The following is a 27,455-nucleotide window of genomic DNA, read 5'->3' on the forward strand; positions in this document are numbered from 1 at the left end:
TCATCTTCTGTTTATACTAAAGGGAAGACAGACAATCCCTAGCAACGGTCTTTTAAGGGAGGAGTGGAAAGGGACAGGGGACATTACTGAAAGCTGTTATTATAAGGTAATTACAGATCTATTGACAGGCTAACAGGTATACATGCCTAGCTGTAATGAACTAGCAAAAAAAACAAAATATGACAGTTATCCTTTTATGTTAAAGTACCAGTCACACAGCTGGAAAAACAGTTAACCCTTTGTGACAAAACAGCTCAATATTTTTAATAAAGACCAAATGAAAAAAGTATTTTTAGCTCAAAATGAGTAAAATGGAATCATTTACAAAAATTGTCCCCGAAAGTGTACATAGCCTTTAAGTTCTTGTAAAGGGTTGGGCACTGACTCACAGCTACCGATTGTAGTCGAAATGTATGGCTAGTACCAGAGAGGTAAATCTAAAAAACAGTCGCTCAACCTTGTACCATATGAAGGCTATTACCAGAAGTAGTGAATAATTAGAAGTACAGACATCTGGAGTAGGCGCACGCTCCACGACACACCCTTTAGTGTTTAGTAAACTAATACAGATAATTGAGTGCCCTCTGCTCTGTATAAGTTTATTATTCTATTACCAGAAGCACAATTATAATAACAAAAAGCCAAGGGCCAAACTAAACTGCCTCCTAATCTGTCACATGGAAGCGGCTGATTATATACGGCTGAGCTCCACAAGGAGAAGGTATCCCGCCCCCCATGTAAGTGGCCTCCGTAAAGTCCCCCTGTATACAGATTAGGGACGGTCTGTCACACAGAGGAGAGGCAATGCTCTATATCAGCATCTTCTCTGCAGGTCCTCGCCCTCAAGAACCAGATAACTGCACCTATGCATCCGGTCAACCAGCAGGGGTCTCTGTACACAACTCTCCCCCAAGGACTTCAACGCCCGTCTCTCAAGAGGTAAACATGCCCCAAGCTCTCTGGCTCCTCTACTGGCAGGAGCTGGGATAGCTTCTCTCTGCACAATAAGAATTCAGACAGCAGTTTATTGCCAATTTAGTATTTTTCTTAACAGGAAATCTATTTCTGTAAGGAAATGTCACCAAATGTTTTTTTCTACCAGTTAAAACCAAATGGCAATACATTTCCTTTTTTCTAATCCGATTTTATTTTCTGATTGCAGATTATCTTTAGTCTATTTCCTGAACATGATTTATAAAGCATTAAGAAAATTGCTTTACAGCAGCCACGTGGGCCGTAGACACATTGGTCAGTGACTTCTATGGGGGGAGTCTTCTGGACATGCTCTGTGCAGAGGTCACTGTACAAGGAAAGCTCTGACAATCCCCTATTGTGAATGGTGGATCCTGTCTTATCTGTACACAGAGGTGATATCATTACAGGCAGGATTAGAATGACAGATAAGCAGATAACTGCAGTAAAGTGGTCTGTTCGGACCAAGAAGTCTGATGTTGACATGGAAAATTAAAAATATCAAAACATTTATAAAAATACATTAAAAATTAAAAAAGGTGATTTAAACAATAGGTCATTTTCTGATAAAGGCCGGTATTACACCAAAAGAATATCTGACCAATATCCGTCCAATCAGACCAATAGTTGGTGTGTGTAATTGGCCATCTGACCAATGATTGGTCAGAAAATCTGTCAGATTGTAGATTCTTTTGGCTCAACGTTCCAGCAGACGTGGCTGGAAATCCACAGTAAATTAAACACGTCCTATACATATAAAGGAAATAATACAAGGGCAGACTTGGCGGACCGGGGGGTCTTTATATAGGTAGATGGACCCTATCCCTCCACCTTGTCCATGTCTGCTCGTTCTCAAAGGCTCTACTATTTCACTCCAACAAAATGTAAGAATAAGCCATACGTCACAGAGGAGATACCGCACAGAACGACAGAAGTGATCCTGAGGAGGAGACACGGGGGCAGGTTTGGGCGGGGAGGACACACCTGCTGCAGGCACTTACCCACCTCTATAACCAATGCTCGGCTCACTCTGAAGCAGAATTTTATGCCAGGATTGAGAGGCAATTTTGGAGTGCAACGCTGCTCCCTGAAAAACTGTAGAAACCCTACTTGTGCCACTTTTTATAGAGACCATAGGTGCAAGCAGAGGTCACAATAACGCCTGTACAAGCGTCCTAGACGCCTGTTCAGGCCATTTTACTCCCTGGAAAAAGTCTAAGACATACCTATACGCCTTAGACTTTTCCCTGCCATTCATCAGTGCAGTGAGCGATGGGGCCTGTGACTGAAACAACCAATAACCAGGCTCCTGACAGTAAGGAGCTTAGTTATTGGTCAGTTGGAGCGAGCTGGCGGAGCTTATGGCTGCTCTGAAGTGAGGAAGGAGGCACGCGATCCTCACTGACGGGGTAAGGGGCCTTGCTGTGTAGTAAAATTTAGTGGGGGTCCCAGATCTGAGAACCTTATTTCGCACTATAATGATTAGTAACTAGAGAGCTCAGCCTTGTAGCCCCCCCACCCCACTGTAACCCCCGATCTCCCTGGAACTATCATCTCCTGCTCGACGCTGTACTCCAACATCTCTCCCACCGGCATCCTCACCCCCGACGAGACCTCCCTCCAAGCTTGTACTGTGTCCAGCAATAAGTGGCTGTGCACTCTGACATCTCTAGCCCTCACCTTACTATGGGGCATCCGCCTGGCCATGGGGCAGGATTATCTATTTGGGTTTGACTACTTCATGGAGGAGAACCCAGAAGAAACTGACTACAAGCATCTCTCCATTCAGCCGGTGGCGTTTGCCTCAGTGCTGAGGGATCCGGTTCTTCAATCAGGTTCTTGGACCTGTTAATGTATTTTTTTTGTATTTGCTCACAATTTGATTAGTCTAGCGATTGACTAGAAAAATGTAGCCACTAATTGCAACCAATTCAGTACTGAAAAGCCCCAAAATGTGACCAATTTCTCCAAATCACAGGTAGATTAGCCAAAAACTTGATAATTTATTAGATTTGAACGCCTTGTTTTTCTCTATAATGAGGAGTCTCTCCTCCCTGCCGAGTCTAGGGGACAGTCTTCACTACTGCGCTCAGTGAGGACAAGCGGCGAGTGCTTCAGACTCCTGCCCATAGAAGTCAGCGAAGGTCTCAGCGCTGGACACCCCAACAGGAGACCAGCAGCAAGCAACACCAACCTCAGACTTGGGTCTGACCACCAGATGCAAGACAGCGAGGACACGGGAGGGAGGCCCTATTGTCCCGTAGCCAGAACAATAGAGGAGCAGCTTATAGATGCAGCCCCCTGTGATGTGCCTGTGTACCCGATGCAGGGCCCAGCACAAGCCTCCTGGCTGATACATAGATGACCGACTTACAGATACCCCTACTCTCATTGCCAATGCTAAACCTGGAGATAACAGGGGGAGCAGAGAGGAGGCTGCATGAGGGGCAGGGTCGGGTTCACACACAGACCGTAGGGGCCAAGGAAAAGCCACTATATACCGTACACTATTAAACCATGTGCGCTATAGTCCAGGACACTATACTGTATCACTATGTACACTAGAACAGTATATACACAGTACACAATCCCACTACATACAGTACATTAACACACTGTGCTACCCTAAGCCTACCACCCTGACCCTGCAGAGCCCTCTGTGCCACCCTAAGCCTACATAGCCTCCTACTGTGCCACCCTGACCCTGCAGAGCTCTGTGCCACCCTGTCTACATATCATTGGCATCCAATCTGAGATCCCTGCATAAATAGCAGCCCCTTAATGTTATCTAGGCCTTCGTATTAACTATTTAAATTACTGTAACTTTCGTACTCCTCATCGGCTAAAAACACTGCTCAAAAATGATAAGAGAAGTATTTTTACTCTTCCAGAAAAAAAAAAATGTAGTGTGACCTCTGGGTGCAAAGTTTATGAATTTTCCTGGTGCATTTTGCGCTAGAGACTTTTGACACCTCAGTGACGCAGAACAGCCGCGATGTGTGGCAGCGCCCTAAGGCCTCATGCACACCACCGATACACAAAACACCTACCCCTTCAGTAAGTACTCCGCATACATCTCACAACACGGGCAAGAACAAGAGTTCTTTTATTTGTGGAACAAACATGCAGATGTGGATGACGTCCGTTTGATGTCTTTTTTTTGCAGACCCATAGAAAATTATGATTTCATGTGCAATCCGTAAAAAAAAAAAAAAAAAAAGCGAATCGGACAGGGATAGAAAATACAGTCGTGTGTATGAGGCCAACTTGACTCGAGTGTATTTAGTCTGTAAAACGGTATGAGGTATTATAATGATTTATAATGCTGCGTGTTCCTGCTGTATCGGTGGCATTATGTGAATACAATTCAGTATAGCCGAGGTCGGGCAGGAACATGCAGCATTATAAATTACTATGATGCCATGGGTTCGTTTCCCATAAGCAGCGTTCACAGACTGAAAATGCCCGCGTGACATTAGGGCCCACTCCTATACTGACATTTCTTCCCCAGTCCATGAGAAAACGCTCCTGTCGGCCAAATCACACCTTTTAGGTGGGCATAAGAATCGTCATTTGCCTGCAGCACATCGCTCCGTGTAAAGAGACACGTGCTGCCGACAATAATGCAAACAGCAATGGGATGAACGATGGCGATAACACTCGTTCTCCCCCACACAGGACATGGTATGTAAGCGATCAGCTCCCAATTACCAGCGGAGCATCTGCCTGTAAACTAGTGAAGCCAGCTTCAGATCTCATAACATTTTAAAGTGGATATCTCCCCGTTTTGGCGCTCGCTTCCTACCAATAAAAGCTGCACTTTGATTTGGTCATAAATCAGCAAATACGATCACTCAGGAGAGGTCAGAGAGACCCGCAGAGCCGGGGCGGTCTAACAGGCCTGCTACTGAATGGTTCTCTGCATAGTGACAAGCCAAATGAAGAAGGATTTTTAATTAAACCCAGTTAAAAACAATATATATTTTTTTTAATACCATTCAGGAAATCAAAGAGTAATTGGCAGAGTGCCAACCAGTGGGAGAACAGGAGCGGCGCTGCCCCGTCTCATCTCTATGGGACAGCCGCCACCTCCAGCCGCCCCGCACAAGGGCAGATGCAGAAGCCAGTCTCCTAGGACCACCGCCAATCAGACACTTATTCCCAGCCCGCAGGGTAGGGGTTAAGTTACAGTAACGAGACGACCTCAGAGCCGGTCCACGTATCCGAAAACAAATAGCCAAGAACAAAGCGGCCCAGGAACTTTCCGGATATCCGACCGTCAATCATGAAATAAAGCAGCACTAATCAGCCTGAGATATAATATATGGAGCACAGTCTAACAGCAACACAGCTGATCAGGCTGAAAAAAAGACATCTGAAGGCAAAAAAAACCTGTGAGGTAAAAGCCAATTTTCCCCATTTTAGGGGGGGAAAAAATTCCTTCCGACAACACCCGGACATCAGATACCTCCCTGGACCTCTGTCCTAGACTCCAGAAGACAAGAAGCCGTCAGGTTTCGGGGTCCTGTGCCCCTGCCATACAAATAACCAGGCGGGGGACGTGCAGAAAGACAGGACCGGGCATGTGACCCTCATACAGGAATCACACTGGATGTGCCAAAACCCTGCCCCCCCCACCCCCCTTCAACAGCTCAAATACTTGGCGCCAAGACGACGGTGTAGTCAGCGCACCACACACACAAAGGGTGCAAAACGATTAACGAGGTTGGCGCACGTGGTTCTGGCACAATCTGCCTTTGGCGCAGGCAGACAGGAGGCTGGTACTTTGGGCCAACTACTCCTTGACGGTCTCCAAATCACAGAGATTTATCAAAGAAAAGGACCATAGCGACTGGTCAACATCCAGAGCCTTCGGATAATGAAAGCTGCAACTCCTGCCCATTTACTATGCTCTGGTTTCGATAAATCTGCCCCAATTATCTATAAGGGGACCCCACAGCACTGTAGCCGTTTTATAAACACCATGGGGCATGCTGAAACCTGTGGCCCTACTGTAGCTTTACTGCCCTAGTACGCTGTGGGGTCATAGGGGTCCCACCAAAGAGAGTCTGTGGAGCTAGTCTGCGTTAGGGCTCTTTCACACCTGCGTTCTCTTCTTCCGGCATAGAGTTCCGTCGTCGGGGCTCTATGCCGGAAGAATCCTGATCAGGATTAACCCCATGCATTCTGAATGGAGAGAAATCCGTTCAGGATGCATCAGGATGTCTTCAGTTCCGGACCAGAACGTTTGTTGGCCGGAGAAAATACCACAGCATGCTGCGCTTTTTGCTCTGGCCAAAAATCCTGAACACTTGCCGCAAGGCCGGATCCGGAATTAATACCCATTGGAAGGCATTGATCCGGATCCGGCCTTAAGCTAAACGTCGTTTCGGCGCATTGCCGGATCCGACGTTTAGCTTTTTCTGAATGGTTACCATGGCTACAAAGACGCTAAAGTCCTGGCAGCCATGGTAAAGTGTAGTGGGGAGCGGGGGAGCAGTGTACTTACCGTCCGTGCGGCTCCCCGGGCGCTCCAGAGTGACGTCATTCTGGAGCGCCCGGGGAGCCACACGGACGGTAAGTATACTGCTCCCCCGCTCCCCACTACTACTACGGCAAACAGGACTTTAATAGCGTCCTGGCTGCCATAGTAACACTGAACGCATTTTGAAGACTGATCCGTCTTCAAATGCTTTCAGTTAACTTGCGTTTTTCCGGATCCGGCGGGCACCTCCGGCAAATGGAGTACATGGCAGATCCGGACAACGCAAGTGTGAAAGAGCCCTTAAAGGGACTGGACAGAGGATAACTGCTAGATTGGTGGGGGTCCAACCATCGTGACCTGTGCCCCAGTATGAAAACTACCACTCCAATCATTTCTACGGGATGAGTACAGCGCTCGGCTATCTCCGGCATTCCCATAGAAATTAATAGAGCAGCGGGACATGGGTACCAGTGAGGTACCCCCACCGATCTGATAAATGTCCCGTGGATAGCAGATAAAGGGGTACCACCATGCACTGGATCAGGTAGTTTCATGGTCTAACACTAATGTGAACAGAGCCCGATCCTACCAATCACTGACTGGCAGCACTATAACAGAAAGCATGGGCACACTATGCCAACCAAGTCAGCACTGGGCCTTGTAGTTCTCCACTTCCCAGAGGTGCATGCTGAGCTTTGTAGTACCACAGACCTGTCAGGAATACTTAGGGCAGAGCATGCTGGGCCTTGTAGTTCTACACTCCCCAGAGGTGCACGCTGAGCATTATAGTACCACGGACCTGTCAGGAATACTTAGGGCAGAGCATGCTGGGCCTTGTAGTTCTACACCTCCCCAGAGGTGCACACTGAGCTTTGTAGTACCGCAGACCTGTCAGGAATACTTAGGGCAGAGCATGCTGGGCCTTGTAGTTCTACACCTCCCCAGAGGTGCACGCTGAGCTTTGTAGTACCACAGGCCTGTCAGGAATACTTAGGGCAGAGCATCCTGAGCCTTGTAGTTCTACACTCCCCAGAGGTGCACGCTGAGCTTTGTAGTACCACAGACCTGTCAGGAATACTTAGGGCAGAGCATGCTGAGCCTTGTAGTTGTACACCTCCCCAGAGGTGCACGCTGAGCTTTGTAGTACCACAGACCTGTCAGGAATACTTGGGGCAGAGCATGCTGAGCCTTGTAGTTCTACACTCCCCAGAGGTGCACGCTGAGCTTTGTAGTACCACAGGCCTGTCAGGAATACTTAGGGCAGAGCATGCTGAGCCTTGTAGTTCTACACTCCCCAGAGGTGCACGCTGAGCTTTGTAGTACCACAGACCTGTCAGGAATACTTAGGGCAGAGCATGCTGGGCCCTGTAGTTCTACACTCCCCAGAGGTGCACACTGAGCTTTGTAGTACCACAGACCTGTCAGGAATACTTAGGGCAGAGCATGCTGAGCCTTGTAGTTCTACACCCCCCAGAGGTGCACGCTAAGCTTTGTAGTACCGCAGACCAGTCAGGAATACTTAGGGCAGAGCATGCTGGGCCTTGTAGTTCTACACTCCCCAGAGGTGCACGCTGAGCTTTGTAGTACCACAGGCCTGTCAGAAATACTTAGGGAAGAGCATGCTGAGCCTTGTAGTTCTACACTCCCCAGAGGTGCACGCTAAGCTTTGTAGTACCGCAGACCAGTCAGGAATACTTAGGGCAGAGCATGCTGGGCCTTGTAGTTCTACACTCCCCAGAGGTGCACGCTGAGCATTGTAGTACCACAGACCTGTCAGAAATACTTAGGGAAGAGCATGCTGGGCCTTGTAGTTCTACACTTCCCAGAGGTGCACGCTGGGCTTTGTAGTACCACAGACCTGTCAGGAACACTTAGGGCAGAGCATGCTGAGCCTTGTAGTTCTCCACTTCCCAGAGGTGCACGCTGAGCTTTGTAGTACCACAGGCCTGTCAGGAATACTAAGGGCAGAGCATGCTGGGCCTTGTAGTTCTACACTCCCCAGGAAGTGCACGCTGAGCTTTGTAGTACCACAGACCTGTCAGGAATACTTAGGGCAGAGCATGCTGGGCCTTGTAGTTCTACACCTCCCAGAGGTGCACGCTGAGCTTTGTAGTACCACAGACCTGTCAGGAATACTTAGGGCAGAGCATGCTGGGCCTTGTAGTTCTCCACTTCCCAGAGGTGCACGCTGAGCTTTGTAGTACCACAGGCCTGTCAGGAATACTAAGGGCAGAGCATGCTGGGCCTTGTAGTTCTACACTCCCCAGGAAGTGCACGCTGAGCTTTGTAGTACCACAGACCTGTCAGGAATACTTAGGGCAGAGCATGCTGGGCCTTGTAGTTCTACACCTCCCAGAGGTGCACGCTGAGCTTTGTAGTACCACAGACCTGTCAGGAATACTTAGGGCAGAGCATGCTGGGCCTTGTAGTTCTCCACTTCCCAGAGGTGCACGCTGAGCTTTGTAGTACCACAGGCCTGTCAGGAATACTAAGGGCAGAGCATGCTGGGCCTTGTAGTTCTACACTCCCCAGGAAGTGCACGCTGAGCTTTGTAGTACCACAGACCTGTCAGGAATACTTAGGGCAGAGCATGCTGGGCCTTGTAGTTCTACACCTCCCAGAGGTGCACGCTGAGCTTTGTAGTACCACAGACCTGTCAGGAATACTTAGGGCAGAGCATGCTGGGCCTTGTAGTTCTCCACTTCCCAGAGGTGCACGCTGAGCATTGTAGTACCACAGACCTGTCAGGAATACTTAGGGCAGAGCATGCTGAGCCTTGTAGTTCTCCACTTCCCAGAGGTGCACGCTGAGCTTTGTAGTACCACAGACCTGTCAGGAACACTTAGGGCAGAGCATGCTGAGCCTTGTAGTTCTACACTCCCCAGAGGTGCACGCTGAGCTTTGTAGTACCACAGGCCTGTCAGGAATACTTAGGGCAGAGCATGCTGGGCCTTGTAGTTCTCCACTTCCCAGAGGTGCACGCTGAGCATTATAGTACCACAGACCTGTCAGGAATACTTAGGGCAGAGCATGCTGGGCCTTGTAGTTCTACACTCCCCAGAGGTGCACGCTGGGCTTTGTAGTACCACAGACCTGTCAGGAATACTTAGGACAGAGCATGCTGGGCCTTGTAGTCCTACACTCCCCAGAGGTGCACGCTGAGCATTGTAGTACCACAGGCTTGTCAGGAATACTTAGGGCAGAGCATGCTGGGCCTTGTAGTCCTACACTCCCCAGAGGTGCACGCTGAGCATTGTAGTACCACAGGCCTGTCAGGCATAGGTCTATACAGCGCACGGCATGCTGGGAGTTGTGGTCCTCGCACAAGCCTGTGCGGATGAAGGCCGCCATACTCACATCTGCGGAACCACTTCAGCCAGTAGTGCACGATGGTGCCGTGGTGCTTCTTGTTCTCGATGCACCAGCCGGACAGGCTCTGGATGGACTCCATGGTGTTGGTGACCGCCTGCATCTTCCTGTCCAGAGCGGCCTCCAGGGCCCCGGCAGAGGCCTTGCTGCTGCTGCTGCTGCTGCCGCCGGCCGCCATGATTCCCCCACAACGCTCTGCGGCCGCTGAGGAAAGGGGGGGGTGGGGGGTGTTTGTGTTACGGGCTCGCCATGAGGAGAAGTAGACACGACGAGGGGAAGACGGCGACTCCGGACACGGGAAGATAATATGGCCGAGACGAGCCTCAACGAACGGGGAATACGAGCACTGCGTCACCGGCGAGCGGACACGACGCGGGGGCGCGCAGTGGGAGCGCGCTCTATAATAACAAGGGGGCGCGCGCGGGGCGGACACGCCCCCTTCACCTCACAGCGCCGCCGTGTGTGGGAGAGGCGGGAAAGTCCTGGCCCCGTGTTATAACATATATGTATTTACCACAGAACATGTGAACTCACACAGAACATGTGTACATATATATGTATAGAGCATTTACCACAGAACATGTGTACATACGTGTATACAACCTCACAGGACGTGTATATATATATATATATATGTATAGAGCATTTACCACAGAACATGTGTACATACGTGTATACAACCTCACAGGACGTGTATATATATATATGTATAGAAGAACCACCTATATACATACAGTACAGACCAAAAGTTTGGACACACCTTCTCATTCAAAGAGTTTTCTTTATTTTCATGACTATGAAGGCATCAAAACTATGAATTAACACATGTGGAATTATATACATAACAAACAAGTGGGAAAGAACTGAAAATATGTCATATTCTAGGTTCTTCAAAGTAGCCACCTTTTGCTTTGATTACTGCTTTGCACACTCTTGGCATTCTCTTGATGAGCTTCAAGAGGTAGTCCCCTGAAATGGTTTTCACTTCACAGGTGTGCCCTGTCAGGTTTAATAAGTGGGATTTCTTGCCTTATAAATGGGGTTGGGACCATCAGTGGCGTTGAGGAGAAGTCAGGTGGATACACCGCTGATAGTCCTACTGAATAGACTGTTAGAATTTGTATTATGGCAAGAAAAAAGCAGCTAAGTAAAGAAAAACGAGTGGCCATCATTACTTTAAGAAATGAAGGTCAGTCAGTCAGCCGAAAAATTGGGAAAACTTTGAAAGTAAGGGCTATTTGACCATGAAGGAGAGTGATGGGGTGCTGCGCCAGATGACCTGGCCTCCACAGTCACCGGACCTGAACCCAATCGAGATGGTTTGGGGTGAGCTGGACCGCAGAGTGAAGGCAAAAGGGCCAACAAGTGCTAAGCATCTCTGGGAACTCCTTCAAGACTGTTGGAAGACCATTTCAGGGGACTACCTCTTGAAGCTCATCAAGAGAATGCCAAGAGTGTGCAAAGCAGTTATCAAAGCAAAAGGTGGCTACTTTGAAGAACCTAGAATATGACATATTTTCAGTTGTTTCACACTTGGTTGTTATGTATATAATTCCACATGTGTTAATTCATAGTTTTGATGCCTTCATAGTCATGAAAATAAAGAAAGCTCTTTGAATGAGAAGGTGTGTCCAAACTTTTGGTCTGTACTGTATCTAGAGAGAAACCAATGGCCAACATTAACGATAAAATGCCCGCCACTAGGGGGCGCTCACTGCATACGGACTCCACCATCTGACATAATTTTCCTATGGCTTCTGATAATCCAGAATGACTGATAATCTGACATCTATCACTGAGGGTGAATTATTACAGTGACTACGCCTTCCCACAGCCATAACATTTTTATTTTTCCATTCACATAGCCGTATAAGGGCCTGTTTTTTGCAGGACAAGTTGTACTTTATAATGACACCATTCACTACTGCAGACGATGTAGAAGGAAGCGGGAAAACAATTCCAAATGGGGTGGAATTGGAATAAAATAAAATTCCGCCATCGTTTTATGGGTTTCGTTTTTACAGTGTTCCCTATGCGGTAAAACTGACTTGTGATCTTCATTCTTCGGGTCAGTACAATTGCAATAATACCACATTTATATAGTTTTTCTTATGTTTTAACCCCTTAAGGACTTAGGGCGTACCGTTACGCCCTATTTCCCGAATCCTTAAGGACTCAGGGCGTACCGGTACGTCCTAAGTTTAAATCGCGATTGCGGCGCTGCGGGGGTTAATCTGAACAGGATGCCGGCTGAAATCATTCAGCGGGCATCCTGTCACAACGCCGGGGGGGTCGGCGATCGCCGCAAACCGCAGGTCAATTCAGACCTGCGGTTTGCGGCTTTTACCTGCGGTTGCGGCGGGTGTCGGCGGTGCCATCGGATCCCCATGAGGCTGTGGGGGGGACCCGATGGCATGGAAGGCAGCGCGCTGCCTTGCGGTGACGAGCCTGTGAGATCCAGCCCCCTGGATCTCACAGGCAGGAAGCTGTATGAGTAATACACACAGTATTACTCATACAGCCAATACATTCCAATAGTATACAGAAGTATTGGAATGCATTGTAAAGGAATATACCCCCCAAAGTTCAAGTCCCAAAATGGGACAAAAAATAAAGTGAAAAAAGTTTAAAAAATAAAGTGAAAAAAGTTTAAAAAATAAAGTTTTCCCCCCAAAAAAATTAAAGTTTCAAGTAAAAATATACAAAAACTTCATTTTCCCCAAATAAAGTTAAAAAAAAAAAGGTAAAAAATAGGGGGAAAAAAAAAGTATACATATTAGGTATCGACCGTCTCTATAAACATATCACATGACCTAACCCCTCAGAGGAACACCATAAAAAATAAAAACTGTGCTAAATAAACCATATTTTTGTCACCTTACATCACAAAAAGTACAACAGCAAGCGATCAAAAAGGCGTTTGCCCACCAAAATAATACCAATCTAAACGTCACCTCATCCCGCAAAAAATGAGCCCTACCTGAGACAATCGCCCAAAAAATAAAAAAACTATGGCTCAGAATATGGAGACACTAAAACATCTTTTTTTTTGTTTGAAAAAAGCTGTTATAGTGTAAAACTTACATAAAAAAAAAAAGTATACATATTTGGTATCGCCGCGTTCGTATCGACCGGCTCTATAAACATATCACATGACCTAACCCCTCAGATGAACACCGTTAAAAATTAAAAATAAAAACTGTGCTAAATAAACCATTTTTTGTCACCTTACATCAAAAAAGTGTAATAGCAAGCGATCAAAAAGTCACACGCACCCCAAAATAGTGCCAATAAAACCATCATCTCATCCCGCAAAAATCATACCCTACCCAAGGTAATCGCCCAAAAACTGAAAAAACTATGGCTCTCAGACTATGGAAACACTAAAACATGATTTTTTTTGCTTCAAAAATGAAATCATTGTGTAAAACTTACATAAATAAAAAAAAAGTATACATATTAGGTATCGCCGCGTCCATATTGACCGGCTCTATAAAAATATCACATGACCTAACCCCTCAGATGAATGTTGTAAATAACAAAAAATAAAAACGGTGCCAAAACAGCTATTTCTTGTTATCTTGCCTCATAAAAAGTGTAATATAGAGCAACCAAAAATCATATGTACCCTAAACTAGTACCAACAATACTGCCACCCTATCCCGTAGTTTCTAAAATGGGGCCACTTTTTTGGAGTTTCTACTCTAGGGGTGCATCAGGGGGGCTTCAAATGGGACATGGTGTCACAAAACCGGTCCAGCAAAATCTGCCTTCCAAAAACCGTATGGCATTCCTTTCCTTCTGCGCCCTGCCGTGTGCCCGTACAGTAGTTTAAGACCACATATGGGGTGTTTCTGTAAACTACAGAATCAGGGCCATAAATACTGAGTTTGGTTTGGCTGTTAACCCTTGCTTTGTAACCGGAAAAAAATTATTAAAATGGAAAATCTGCCAAAAAAGTGAAATTTTGAAATTGTATCTCTATTTTCCATTAATTCTTGTGGAACACCTAAAGGGTTAACGACGTTTGTAAAATCAGTTTTGAATACCTTGAGGGGTGTAGTTTCTTAGATGGGGTCACTTTTATGGAGTTTCTACTCTAGGGGTGCATCAGGGGGGCTTCAAATGGGACATAGTGTCAAAAAAAACAGTCCAGCAAAACCTGCCTTCCAAAAACTGTATGGCATTCCTTTCCTTCTGCGCCCTGCCGTGTGCCCGTACAGCGGTTTACGACCACATATGGGTTGTTTCTGTAAAATACAGAATTAGAGCCATAAATATTGAGTTTGGTTTGGCTGTTAACCCTTGCTTTGTAACCGGAAAAAAAATATTAAAATGGAAAATCTGCCAAAAAAGTGAAATTTTGAAATTGTATCTCTATTTTCCATTAATTCTTGTGGAACACCTAAAGGGTTAACAAGGTTTGTAAAATCAGTTTTGAATACCTTGAGGGGTGTAGTTTATAGAATGGGGTCATTTTTGGGTGGTTTCTATTATGTAAGCCTCGAAAAAGTGACTTCAGACCTGAACTGGTCCCTAAAAATGGGGTTTTTGAACATTTCTGAAAAATTTCAAGATTTGCTTCTAAACTTCTAAGCCTTGTAACATCCCCAAAAAATAAAATATCATTCCCAAAATGATCCAAACATGAATTAGACATATGGGGAATGTAAAGTAATAACTATTTTTGGAGGTATTACTATGTATTATAGAAGTAGAGAAATTGAAACTTGTAAATTTGTAATTTTTTTACAAATTTTTGGTAAATTTGGTATTTTTTTATAAATAAAAATGAATTTTTTTTACTTCATTTTACCAGTGTCATGAAGTACAATATGTGATGAAAAAACAATCTCAGAATGGCCTGGATAAGTCAAAGCGTTTTAAAGTTATCAGCACTTAAAGTGACACTGGTCAGATTTGCAAAAAATGGCCAAGTCCTTAAGGTGAAATAGGGCTGAGTCCTTGAGGGGTTAATATTTAAAAAAAAAAAAAAAAAAAAAAAACCTTTGGGAAATTTTCTTTTTACGTCATATTCTGGCCCGCATAACTTTTTTATACCGTATTTTCCGGGGTATAAGACGACTTTTTAACACATGAAAATCTTCTCAAAAGTCGGGGGTCGTCTTATACGCCGGATGTCGTCTTATAAGCCGATATACGGTGTGCTGAAACTTACAGAACTTACTTCTGAGCCGGACTGGAGATTATGACAACACTATTCGCTGTTGTGAGATCGTGAAAACTCAGATCCAATGGTATATTTTAACCCCGAGGCGTTCCCATCACCATGGGAACGCCTCAGGGTTAGAATATACCATCGGATCTGAGTTTTCACGATCTCACAACAGCAAACAGTCTTGTCATAAGACTATGCAACCAATAGAGGGAACTGTTCATGAGTTATAAACAGCGCCCTCTATTGGTTGCATAGTCTTTATTATCTATTAGCTGATTGTGGGAAACAGCGAATTCTTCCACTTGTCCCTGCTGTGAAGAAACTCTGGCCAGATCCGCTCTGACCGAACCTCCTGAAGCATGAGCTGGGCAAGCGGGTGAGTGGCGCGGGTGGTTTGTGCTCGTGTGGTCTTCACGCTGCCATGGAGTGGAGGGTGCCGGGGCCGCTACAGTGAGTGGTGAGGATGGGTCTCGGGCGGCTGAGTCAGGCGGCGCTGCGTCCGTGCCATTATCAAAGTAAAAGTCCAGCCTGCCCTGCTTGGCTTGGGTCTTTTTCCCCCGTGGCATCGTGGGTATGTTTACTAAGGGAGCCGGGCACAATTGGCAGGGGTTTTATGGATTGGGAGAGGGGAACTGGCTTACTTGAAGTCGGATTGTGCCAGAGCTATGCGGCCATCGCGAACAGCTGCCTAGCCACCCCCTGGTTGCATAGTCTTATATGGCGAGTATAGCCCAAACCCTGTATTTTAACTGGAAAAGTTGTGGGTCGTCCTATACGCCGGAAAATACGGTAGTTATGTATACGGAGCTGATGTTATGTCTAAGGGCTCATTTTTTGTGGGACGATCTGCAGTTTTTATTGATATCATTTTTTTGGGGGGGGGGTGACTTTTTGATCACTTTTTATTACATTTTTTTTCTTTAGTTGAGGTGAAGAGACGAAAAAGTGGCAAATTGCCCATTTAGATTTTTCGCTATGCCATTCGACATATGGGATAAATATTGTTACCTTTTAATAGTAGAACTGTTTTCAGACGCGGCGATGCCCGTGATGTTAATTTTTTAATGTTTATTTTTAATTATGGGGAAAGGAGGGGGATTTCAATTTTGATATATTTTTTAATACTTTTCTTTTACTTTTTATTAAAGTCACCCTACATGACTATAAGGCCTCTTTCACACGGGCGTCATGTTTTTTGGCCGGATAAGATGCGGGTGCGTTGCGGGAAAATGTGCGATTTTTCCGCGCAAGTGCAAAACATTTTAATGCACCCGCGTGAAATCGGCATGTTTGGGTTAGGTGTTGTGTAGATTGTATTATTTTCCCTTATAACATGGTTATAAGGGAAAATAATAGTATTCTTAATACAGAATGCATAGTACAATAGGGCTGGAGGGGTTAAAAAAAATAAAAAATATTATAACTCGCCTTAATCCACTTGTTCGCGCAGCCGGCTTCTCTTCTGTCTTCATCTTTGCTGTGCAGTAGGAATAGGACCTTTGATTATGTCACTGCGCTCATCACATGGTCCATCACACGATCCATCACAATGGTGATGGATCATGTGATGGACCATGTGATGAGCCATTTACCCTCCAATAAACGTCTTTTGTGTCTTTATTTGGGTTCTTTGGTTTACATTACAGAATAATTTCCAAGGTTATCAAAGTGATTTTCTAGTCAGATTTTTATTTTCAGAATATTGGTCAGAAGGGGTTAAAAAAAACAAAAATAGGCCTCAAACACACTGAAGCCGCGACAGAATCACTGCAAAAAAAAAAAAAGAAACTCTAAATGACCTTTTCTTTTTTCAATTGACCCGGATTCCGCACAGGAAACAGTGTTGAGACCAAAGTGAGTTGCCACAAATCGATCGACCCCATCTTCAGCATACAGCCCCACTGTGGTAATCATACTAACCTGATCCATCTCTCAGGCACAGCGGGTCTCAGGTCTCCCCGAGACAACTTCAAGTTTGACGCGAGTCAAGTGGCCGATGTCACCCAATGTCACGGATGATGTTGCAGATAGCTGGAGGTTATGAATAAACGTCCGACTGGCTTGATCCCAAACTAAGGAGCATATAGGTGACCCCTATAAAACCCTAAGAGCTCACCCTGACTGCTAAGCACATACAAGGGTCTCAGAGGTAGACGATTGTATGCCCACGTACCTAAGACTGTGTGACACCTGAAAACCCTATAATAGTGAGGGGACACGACCACCAGCTCCCTGCACTTCATACGGAGGGAGTCAGGGTCACCTAGAATCAAGCCAGCAAGGAAACATAATACATGAAAGGACTTATCTGAACAAGCAGAAGCCTCCAGCAGTGATCACTTCAATCCAGGAAGTAGTATAAACCGCAAAGTGAGGCAGTATGGGAGGGAATATAAAGGAAAGAGGATTAGTCTAAATAGGTGACACCTGGGAGAAGGAAATGAGATGAGAAAGTGAAACCAAAACAAAGAACATCATGCAAGAGGTAGAAAAGGACATCTGTTAGACCTTCTCACAGAAGTGGCGGTGACATCAGGAGATTGTGTAGAGGCCTGTAAGATCTATACAGTCACTGTGCACCTGTAAGATCAGCAAACTCTGGGGAATCCAAAAATTGAAGTAAAGAGTCACAATTTCGCGTAAAGGAGTTGGATCTTTCCTGTTCAATCGCGTAATATAAATTTCAACTCTCTAGCCCATTCAAGCAATGTAAGGGGAGAGGTGGACTTCCAGTGTCTAGGGATGACCAGCCTCGCAGCTGCCAGGAAGTGTCTCAGGACTCCTTTCTTGACCTGGGCAAGAGAACCAGGAATTAGTGATAACAACGTTTAAGTTGGGGAGTGTTAGAAATTGATCTGTTGGAAAATTTCGAGTAAATCCGTAAAACACGTACCCAGAATGAATGGATTTTCGGACAGCTCCACCAAATGTGCCGCAGCGAACCTCTATCGTTTTCACATCTCCAACATTGTTCTGAAACCGTAGGGAACATCCGGTGTAATCTGGTGGGACAGTAGTACCACCGCAAGAGAATTTTGTAGTTCTTTTCCTTGACCTGAGATGCCAGTGAGATACCATGGGAGAACGTACACATCTTCTCTACCTCTGCCTCCGTAAACTGAACTTGCAAGTCGGACTCCCAACTATCAAAAAAGGATGCTCTCCCTCCACTCTGTAACCCAAGGAGCACCCCATATAGCGCGGACAGGACCCCCTTAAACATGTCTTGTTGCAAGTATAATTTGTCGAAGTCTGTCAGCGAGTTCACCACTCCTCCAGAGAAAGTGACTCTAAAAAAGGAAAGCCTAGCCAGGAAATCACGCTAAATGTCGTGTCCCAGCGTAATTGTTCAAAAGAAGATAGTGTCCCCGCAGACAGAACATCCCTAAATCGCAACAGGCCAATGTGTGTGGTTCTGATAAGAAAAGAGGACGGGGACATGCCTGGAGTAAACGCTGGGTTATCATTAAGTGGGGTCATGGGACCAGGCCTGAAGGAGATTTGGGATCTAGCAATCCACTGATCCCAAATCGCGAGGGCATGTCTCACTAGAAACGGATAATATTCCGGGGAGGGTCTATTAGGTAAAGGCAGCCAAGGTGTGGCTTGAAGAGATAAGGGTGACAGCGACTGTTCTAGGGTAACCCAAAGCTTCCTTGTACTGTTATGTTTCTAATCTAGAAGCCGAGTGAGTACCGCCGCCTCATGATATAGGCGAATGTCCGGTAGGCCAAACCCCCCCAAAGATTTATGTTTGATCAGTATCTTTCTATTCAACCTAGGTTTAGTGGTATGCCAAATGAACCTTTTTAGGGCCTTTTGGATATCTAGAAAGTATTTTTTGGGGGACGGTGATAGGAACTGTTTGAAAAAGGTATAAAAATCTCGGTAAGATGTCTATTTTGACAACATTCAGACGCCCAAACCACGAGAGGTGTTTAAGTTGGTACGTCTGCAATTCTTCCAGTGTTCTTTTCTGTAAGGGCAGATAATTCAAGGGGAAGAGCGAGTGCAACTGAGCTGGGACCTGGATGCCCAGATACGTCAAACTATCCGTCTTCCATTTAAATGGAAAGTTAAGCTGGAGAGTGCCGGGATCTGTCGTTTCTGGGCCTGAGCAATTAGGGTTAAAGTGCGAATAGTGTTGTCCCTCGTCTACCTTCCCAAGACGAATCCCACCTGATCTTTGTGGATAATATCAGGTAATACAGCACTGAGTCTGTTTGCTAAGATCTTTGAATATATCTTAATATCGCAATTTATCAAAGAGATCGGCCTATAACTGCTACAATAAGTGCCATCCTTATTCGGTTTAGGTATAACCACTATGTGAGCTTCTAGGGATTGTCTAGGAAAGGGACAAGAAGGAGACACACCATTATACATCTTAGTAAGGACCGGGAGCAATAGTTCTTGGTACTGTTTAAAGAAGACGGCCGTAAACCCATCAGGGCCAGGGCTTTTCCTCCCTTTCAAGGACGATATCACGGTCTGGACTTCAGACTCCGTAAAGGATTGGTCCATATCTAAACTGCAATCTACCGAAACCTGCGGTAGGGCCGTTTCTGATATATAGGCCGATATACGCCTCTCAAGATCCGACTGGGGCATGTCTGCAAACTGACCTTTAATATTGTAGAGGGATTCATAATACGTTCGAAAAGAGTCAGCGATTAGAGAAGGATGATGTACCGACTGTCCTCTGTGGTTTTTAATCTCCGGGATATACGTTAATGATGATCTGGGGTGTAACAGTTTAGACAGTGCACTCCCGCATTTGTTGGCCTTACCATATAGGAAACACTGGAATTATCCCTTATAGACGCCATCTCTACTAGAAGGGAAGGGGTAAGGAGTCGTTTGTGGAGTGTCTCTAGCTCATGAAGACGCTCTCCTCAACTTGATAATATGGGCCTCACCCTCCCTTTTCAATCTGGACCCATGTTGGATGAGGGTACCCCAAACAACGCATTTCAGTGCTTCCCACTGTATAGGGAGGGCTGTGGGGTAAGAGGCATGATTCACCAGGAAGTCACGAATCGTGTCTGCAATCGCCTTCTGACACAACGCATCTCTCAGCAGGGTTTCATTAAGCCGCCATGTCCAGTCCCGGGCCACTAAGGCAGGTAGCTCCAAGGAAAGGAATATAGGCGCATGGTCCGACCAGAGAGCCGTGCCAATGGTAGCTTTGGGATGAAACATTAAGGCATGATGAGAGATGGCAAATAGGTCAATCCTACTATAAGTGTTGTGAGCCGTAGAAAAGTAAGAGTAATCTCTGTCCCCAGGATGTAAAATTCTCCATACATCCACCAACCTATTACTGTGCAAGAGTGTACGTATCCTAGAAATTGAGGAGTGTGGCACTAAGGACCTACCCATGGACGTGTCTAGCTGGGGATTCAGCGGTAGATTGAAGTCGCCCCCAAGGAGGAGAATCCCCTCTATGAAGGAATCTAATCTAGACAAAATAGAGGCAAAGGCCTTACCCTGACCCGAATTAGGCAGATAGATGTTACTAATCGTGTACGTTTTCCCATGAATCTGTAGTTTGACGAAGACAAATCTTCCTCTGTCACAGGCTTTAAAATCTAGAACAGAACAAGGCAAGGATTTATGTAAAGCAATAGATACTCCTCTGGACTTAGCTTCAGGGTTGGTACTATGATACCAAGTGGTATAGAATTTTGAGCGAAAACGCGGGATATGATTCGTCTTAAAATGAGTCTCCTGCAGCAAAAGAACTTGGGCTTTTTCTTTTTGTAAATCCGACAAGATCCTAGCCCGCTTTTCCGGAATGTTGAATCCTTGAACGTTCAAGGAAACAAGTTTAATGCTGCCCGGAGAGCTCATCTTAAGAGAAACAGACTATCTCCTGAGGTCGGGAAACGGGGAAGAAGGAGAAAGGGAAAGACAACGAGAGGAAAAAACACAATGGACAATGAGGATAATGAAGACGTTAAACAAGGACAACAGACAAGGAAAGTGTGAGACCCCAAGGGGCACTCACCGATGTATCAAATTGAAACCTCAGAGAAGAGGTAAACAACGTATAACGTCGCCTGAGATGGAGTCGGTCTTCCAACGGCGGGTGGAGAGACCGCCACGAGACCCAACAAAACAGCGGAAAAACTAATAGTTGGACCCCACAAGGCAGAAATCTAAACATGAGAACCAAGATACCCCAATCAGCGTGAGGAGGTCCGCACCACGGAAAGCGCAGTATCGGAACCCCCCACGTCGAATCCGGATTAGGAGCAAGTAACAAAAAACAGAACATTCAGTTGCCCAATACACCGATAGTTGGGCATATAACTGAACTACGAGCCACTAATAGACTGTTACCCCAGGGGGGGCGCTGACTAAGCAAAAATACTAGGTTCAAGAGGCTCCATGTTGTAAAGTACTTAACAGCCGCCAGGAGTGTAAGAATCAAGACATACAGTAGGTCCCTGGGAAGTAACTGCCCGTCTGGGACTAGGCTTCCTCGTGTTCCACACAGAAAAGTGTGTCGGCAGGGGCGGAATGGCGTGCCAGTCCGGCAACGTGAGATCCGGGAGGCCCAATGCAGCCAGGAAATCCGGTAGTTCAGCAGGGTCTCTAAGTTCAAAACGTTTACCCCCACGTCGGACCACTAGCTGGAAGAGGTAACCCCATAATTAAGGGATTTCTCTTTCTCTTAGGCACTCCAACAGAGGGCACAGGGCTCTGCGTTGTTGCAAAGTGGAACGGGATAGGTCCTGCAATAGAGAAACACGAGCGTCTCTAAATTTAATGGTAGACTGATTCCGCACTTTCCGCAGGATCTCTTCCTTGACTGTTTTGTAGTGTAGACGGCAAATAACGTCCCTTGGCTTGGCAGGGTTAGGAGGCGCCAGGGCCCTGTGTGCCCTGTCAATTTCCAGGTCATCAGTTACGGGTCTGCCCAGGATCATTTAAAAAAAAGTCCTGTAGAGTGTGGATCAGGTCTGCTGTAGGGACAGACTCAGGGAGCCCTCTAATCCTTATGTTGTCTCTCCGGCTCCTGTTCTCGGCGTCCTCCTGGACCCTGTAGAGCTGACTAATATGTTGATCCATGACGTCCCCCTGAGCCTCCAAGTTCTCCAGCTTGGTCGACATTTCTTCTTGGTGGGAGACCACTTCGTCGATCCTCTCCTCCATAAGTTGCATATTGCTGGAAAGAGCCTGAATCTCCTGCTTATAAGAGGTCTCCGAGACGCTGTATGAATTGTTCTAGTTGGCAGTTGTTTAACATGTTCTTTCCAATCCCAAGAATCTCCCTCATTTATGGGGGGCGCTGGTGAGGTGCTTGGATCACTTGGAAGCTGCTGCTGTGAGGGCAGGGATCACATGCAAGACAGCTGCTGGCGTTTGGCACCCTGTGTCTGCATATGAACTCCTGCTGCAGAGAATGTTTCTGCCCCCACCCCGATCCGGTCCTGTATCACCGCACTACTACACGGCCAAAGGGGCTGGGAGGGAGGCGCTGAAGTCGGAGCGCTCATCTCATGCGCTGCAGGGGAGAAGGCTGTGGCGTTAGTGTTGCGGCCTGGTACCGTGTGTCCCTCCGGAGCGAAGAACTGCTGGATGCCGCTCCTCCTTGAAATGAATGGTTCCGTATACGGTCCGCCAAAAAAATGGAACGGACACGGAATGAAAATACGTTCGTGTGCATGAGGCCTTAAAGAGAGCAGCAGGGAGGGGGAGAAGTTTGCACACAGCAAATAAAAGTAAGAGGAAGAAAGCCGCTTACACAGGCTGTAGATAAGGAGGACAGCACACACAGCTGGTATTAAACAGTGTAGTCTTCATTAATTTAACTAGAGCCCGATGGTCTGTACTGCCGCGTGGTAGTACCCTTAGACCCCTTTCACACAAGCAAGCTTTTCACGCGGATGTGATGTGTGAACGTATAGCACCCGCACTGAATCCTGACCCGTTCAGGTCTTTGTGTTTTTCATAGATCAGTTCTGCGTTGTGTGAGAATCGCAGCATGTTGTATATTCTGCGTTTTTCACGCAGCCCCGGCCCCATAGAAGTGAATGGGTATTAGTGAAAAACGCATTGCGTCCGAATGTAATCCGGAAGCAGTCCGAGGCAGATTGAGTGGGAAATCCCAGTGCCGTTGTGGAGGCTAAATGGAAAATCCAATTACCGGTAAGTAATTATCATCTATTCCATACGCCTCCCCAACGGTACTAAGCTGGAGGATTAAAAGAGGAATCAAAAAATTTAGGGAGGGACCACTGCAGACAAGACTTTACGCCCAAAAGAAAGGTCCCTATTAGAGATAACATCCAGTCTGTAGTGTTTGAAGAAAGTACTTGGACTGGACCAGGTGGCAGCCTGACATATCTGGGCCAGGGAAGCAGAGGCACCTTCCGCCCAAGAGGCAGAAATTGCTCTAGTTGAATGGGCTTTCAACTGCAAGGGAGGAGTAGCACCCCTCTCTGTATATGCCATGGCAATGATCATCTTAATCCAGCGGGAAATAGTAATTTTTGAAGTCCCTTGACCTTTGTGTTTTCCTGCATACTGGACTAGTAGGCGATTCGATTTTCTTATGTCCTTAGTGGGTTCTAGGTAAGTCAAAACGCATCTCCTAACGTTGAGATTGTGGTACTGAACTTTGTCGGACATGGCCTGTGGACAGAAGGTGGGTAATGAAATTTCCTGCTGACAATGGAATTTTGTAAAAACTTTAGGCAAAAAGGAAGGCTCATGTTTAAAAACTATTCCGTCATCCAGAATGGTTAGATATGGTGGACGGCAAGATAAGGCCTGGATTTCTCCCACTCTCCAACCCAAGGTAATCGCAATTAAAAAAGCCGGTTTTAGGGAAAGTAACCTAAGAGGGATCTCACTTAGAGGTTCAAAAGGAGGATCCATAAAGTACAGAAAGTACTAGATTAAGGTTCCAGTGAAGCACCGTAGATCTAACTGCTGGGTTTAACCTATGGGCACCTGTAAAGAAACGCCTGATTAAAGCTTCATCAGCTAACTTTTTTTCCAGGAAAGCACTGAGGGCCGCTACCTGGACCTTCAGAGTACTGACCCTTAATCCGTCTTCTAGGCCTTTCTGTAGGAAGTCAAGAATTATCCTGACATCTGGCAAGACAGTGGGATTCCAGGCATTTTTTGTGAAATGGAGGAAAGCATTCCAGATCCTAAGATAAATCTTAGACGTGACAGGCTTCCTACTATTTAGTAGGGTGTTAATAACTGCGTCTGACAATCTTTTGGCTCTCAAGATGGAACGTTCAACATCCATGCTGTCAGATTCAACTGGCGCACATCCAGATGTTGGGCCGGCCCCTGAAGAAGAAGGTCCGGAATCTGAGGGAGAAACCAGAACTTCCCGCTCGAGAGGCTTAGTAGAAAGGGGAACCATGTTAGTTTGGGCCAATATTGGGCTATCAGGATTACCCGGCATTTGTCCTCCATTATTTTTTTCAAGACTCTGGGAATCAGGGATATTGGGGGAAACGCATATAGCAGGCCTTCCCGCCAAGGACCCAAGAACGCATCTATTCTTAAAGGTCTGTCCTCGTAAGATAGGGAGTAGAAACGATCTACCTGTCTGTTTAATCTGGAGGAAAAGAGGTCCAGGACTGGAATTCCCCATCTGTCGCATATTGACTGAAATATCATTTTGTTCACTCTACTGATTTTAGAGGTTTTCTGCTTAGAAAATCTGCCAGAGCGTTTTCTTTTCCTTTCCTTTCAGATGAACCGCTGAAATTGAGTTTCTGTGGTTTTTGGCCCAGGAGAATAACTGGAACGCTGTCTGACAGAGTTTTTTGCTTTTTGTGCCGCCCTGTTTGTTTATATAGGCTACAGTTGTTCTGTTGTCAGACAGAATCTTCACATCTCTGTGATGGATGGCTGGGCGAAAGGCTTTTAAGGCTAGGGATACTGCTAGAAGTTCCTTTGAGTTTGAGGATATAATTCCTGACTCCAAACTCCCTGGACTAGCTCATCTCTGCTGTGAGCCCCCCAACCTGACCCACTTGCATCCGTTGTTATCACAATTGGGTCTGATGATCTCCACTGAACTCCTTGGTTTAGATTTTCCCTTCGTAGCCACCACTGTAGAGAGGCTCTCACCTGAGGAGGAAGAGACACCTTCTTGTCTAGGGATAAGCAACTTTTATTCCAGGTGGAAAGGAGAAACTCTGCTGTGGAACTGCGCCCACTTGACTGCTGGGATGGCTGAAGTCATTAAACCTAGGACTACCATAATTTCTCTGAAGGACACCCTTGGGTGAGACCGGAAAATCAAGATTTTTGCTATTATATTCTGGATCTTCTGTGCCGGGAGAGAGGCCACCATAAGGTGGGAATCTAGAAGTATCCCAAGGAAGATCTTCTTCTTGGTGGGGAATAAGTCGGACTTCTCCAGATTTAATTTCCAGCCTAGGGATTGAAGGACGTCTCTGACTATCTGAAATTTTCTGAGGACAATCTCTGATGAATGAGCCGCAATCAGGAAATCATCTAAGTAGGGTATAAATAAGATCTCTTGCTGATCTAAGAACCTTTTGCCATGATCTTTGTAAAAACTCGGGGAGGAGAAGAAAGACCGAAAGAGAGGACTTGAAATTGTAGGTGGGTTAGGCGATTTTCTAGGTAAATCGCAAACCGCAGGTATTTCTAATGATCTCTGTGAATGGGAACATGATAATAGGCATCCGCCAAATCTAGAGTCATCATGAAACAGTCCTGAAATAACAGATTGATTGCTGATTTGACTGTTTCCAATTAGAATTTATTGTATTTGACATGTTTGTTGAGATCTCTCAGGTTTATAATGGCCCTGTAAGAGCTGTTTGGTTTCTTTACTAAGAAGACTGGTGAGTAGAACCCCTTCCCTTTCTGATCCGGTGGTACTGGAACAACGGCTTGTCTTAACAGTAGAGTCTGAATCTGGGATTCCAGAAGAAAATGCTTTTCTTCTTTTAATTTTCTGTTTAATAAGAACCTTTTTGGAGGGGGGGGGGATTCTATTCTGTAACCGTAACGTATTAGATCTAGAATCCAGGGAGATTTTGAAACCCCTTCCCAGGCTAAAAGACATTTTTTGGTCTTCCCCCTACCGATTCCCTGGCTTCATTTATTTGACTGCTTGGTGTATTTGTCAGGGTTAAATCGGAAACCCCTACCTCTGCCTCTTGAGGGCTACCAGGAGCCGGAGTTATCTTTCTTTTTTTGGTCAGGCCTGCCCTTTCCTTGGGTATGAAAGGAGCGGCGATGTTGAAAAGATCTGGATACTGATGGGAAGCCTTTCTTTCTATCAGATGCCTTGTCTAGGATGTCATCTAATACTGATCCAAAGAGCCTGTCCCCCTTGCAGGGAATACTACAAAGCTTGCTTTTAGAAGTGTTGTCCCCAGACCAGGACCTTGGCCAAACGGACCTTCTGGCAGAGTTCGAAAGGGCCACTGATCTGGCAGAAAGCTTGACTAAGTCAGCCGAGGCATCTGATAAGAAATGAGTAACTTGCTTCAACACTGGTAGGGAGGCCAGGGTATTCTCTTCAGGAGTACCTGCAAGTAAATGTTCCTCTAACTGAGATAGCCATAAAGACAGGGTCCTGGCAGTGTAGGCAGCAGCAGTACTGGGTCTTAACATGGAGGTACACGTTTACCAATATTTTTTCAGAATAGACTCACATTTTTCGTCCATAGAGTCCCGTAAGAGGCTTAAATCCTCAAAGGGGAGGGAGGACTTCTTAGATACTCTGGCTACTGGGGCGTCCACCCTGGGAGTTTTATCCCAATGAGCCAAATCCGCCTCACTAAAAGGGAATTTTTGTTTAAAAACCCTAGAGGCTCCTGATCTTTTCTCAGGGTCCTTCCATTCGTCTGCCATCAATTTTTTTTATACTTTCATGGACTGGGAATACACTTTTTTTTTCTATCCACCAGACCCTTAAACATTTGGTCCTGAATTGACTGGGGCTCTTTTGACTGCTCAATGTTCATGGTAGCCCTGATGGTTTTTAGGAGCGAATCGGTGTCTTCAATAGAACACAGGGGTCAACCCGATTCATCATCTCAAGAAACCAAGTCGGAATCGGAGTAGACTTCTCCTTCGTCGTAGTCAAAACCAACATCTAGAAGTGCATCAGGAATAGATCTGGAGGTAGAGGGTCTCTGAGGAATTACCGCCATTTTAGCATCAATGGCGGAGCAGACTTCCTCTTTAATGATAGATTTCAGGCTGTCCACTAAAGATGGGGTCTCTTCAGCCATAATATCTGTACATCTCTGGCAAAGGGGTTTGTTTATGTTGCCGGCAAACTGTTTTTTACAGATGGCACACTTTTTCTTTAGTGAAGGTTCCCCACTTTTGCTGGGTCTGCTCTGCAATAAAAAATAACCCCTTCAGGAAGAGCTTCGGAGTAATTAATTTAAGTGGGAACTTTCACCATGAAAACCTCAATGGTGT

At 45.9% G+C, this 27,455-nt stretch overlaps 1 protein-coding gene across 2 annotated transcripts in view; it reads right to left on the bottom strand.

Moving 5' to 3' along the window:
* Nucleotides 1-10,206, bottom strand: part of RPRD2 (regulation of nuclear pre-mRNA domain containing 2) — a 47,624-nt gene extending 37,418 nt beyond the window's left edge. For both annotated transcript variants that reach the window (XM_040411820.1, XM_040411819.1), the window contains exon 1: nt 9,815-10,206. In XM_040411820.1, the coding sequence (XP_040267754.1) occupies nt 9,815-10,004 (190 nt within the window). In that variant the 5' untranslated portion in view covers nt 10,005-10,206. The remainder of the gene's footprint in view (nt 1-9,814) is intronic.
* Nucleotides 10,207-27,455: the final 17,249 nt, after the last annotated feature.

This window comes from Bufo bufo, chromosome 11 (assembly GCF_905171765.1).
Source record: "Bufo bufo chromosome 11, aBufBuf1.1, whole genome shotgun sequence".
Lineage (NCBI taxonomy): Eukaryota > Metazoa > Chordata > Amphibia > Anura > Bufonidae > Bufo > Bufo bufo.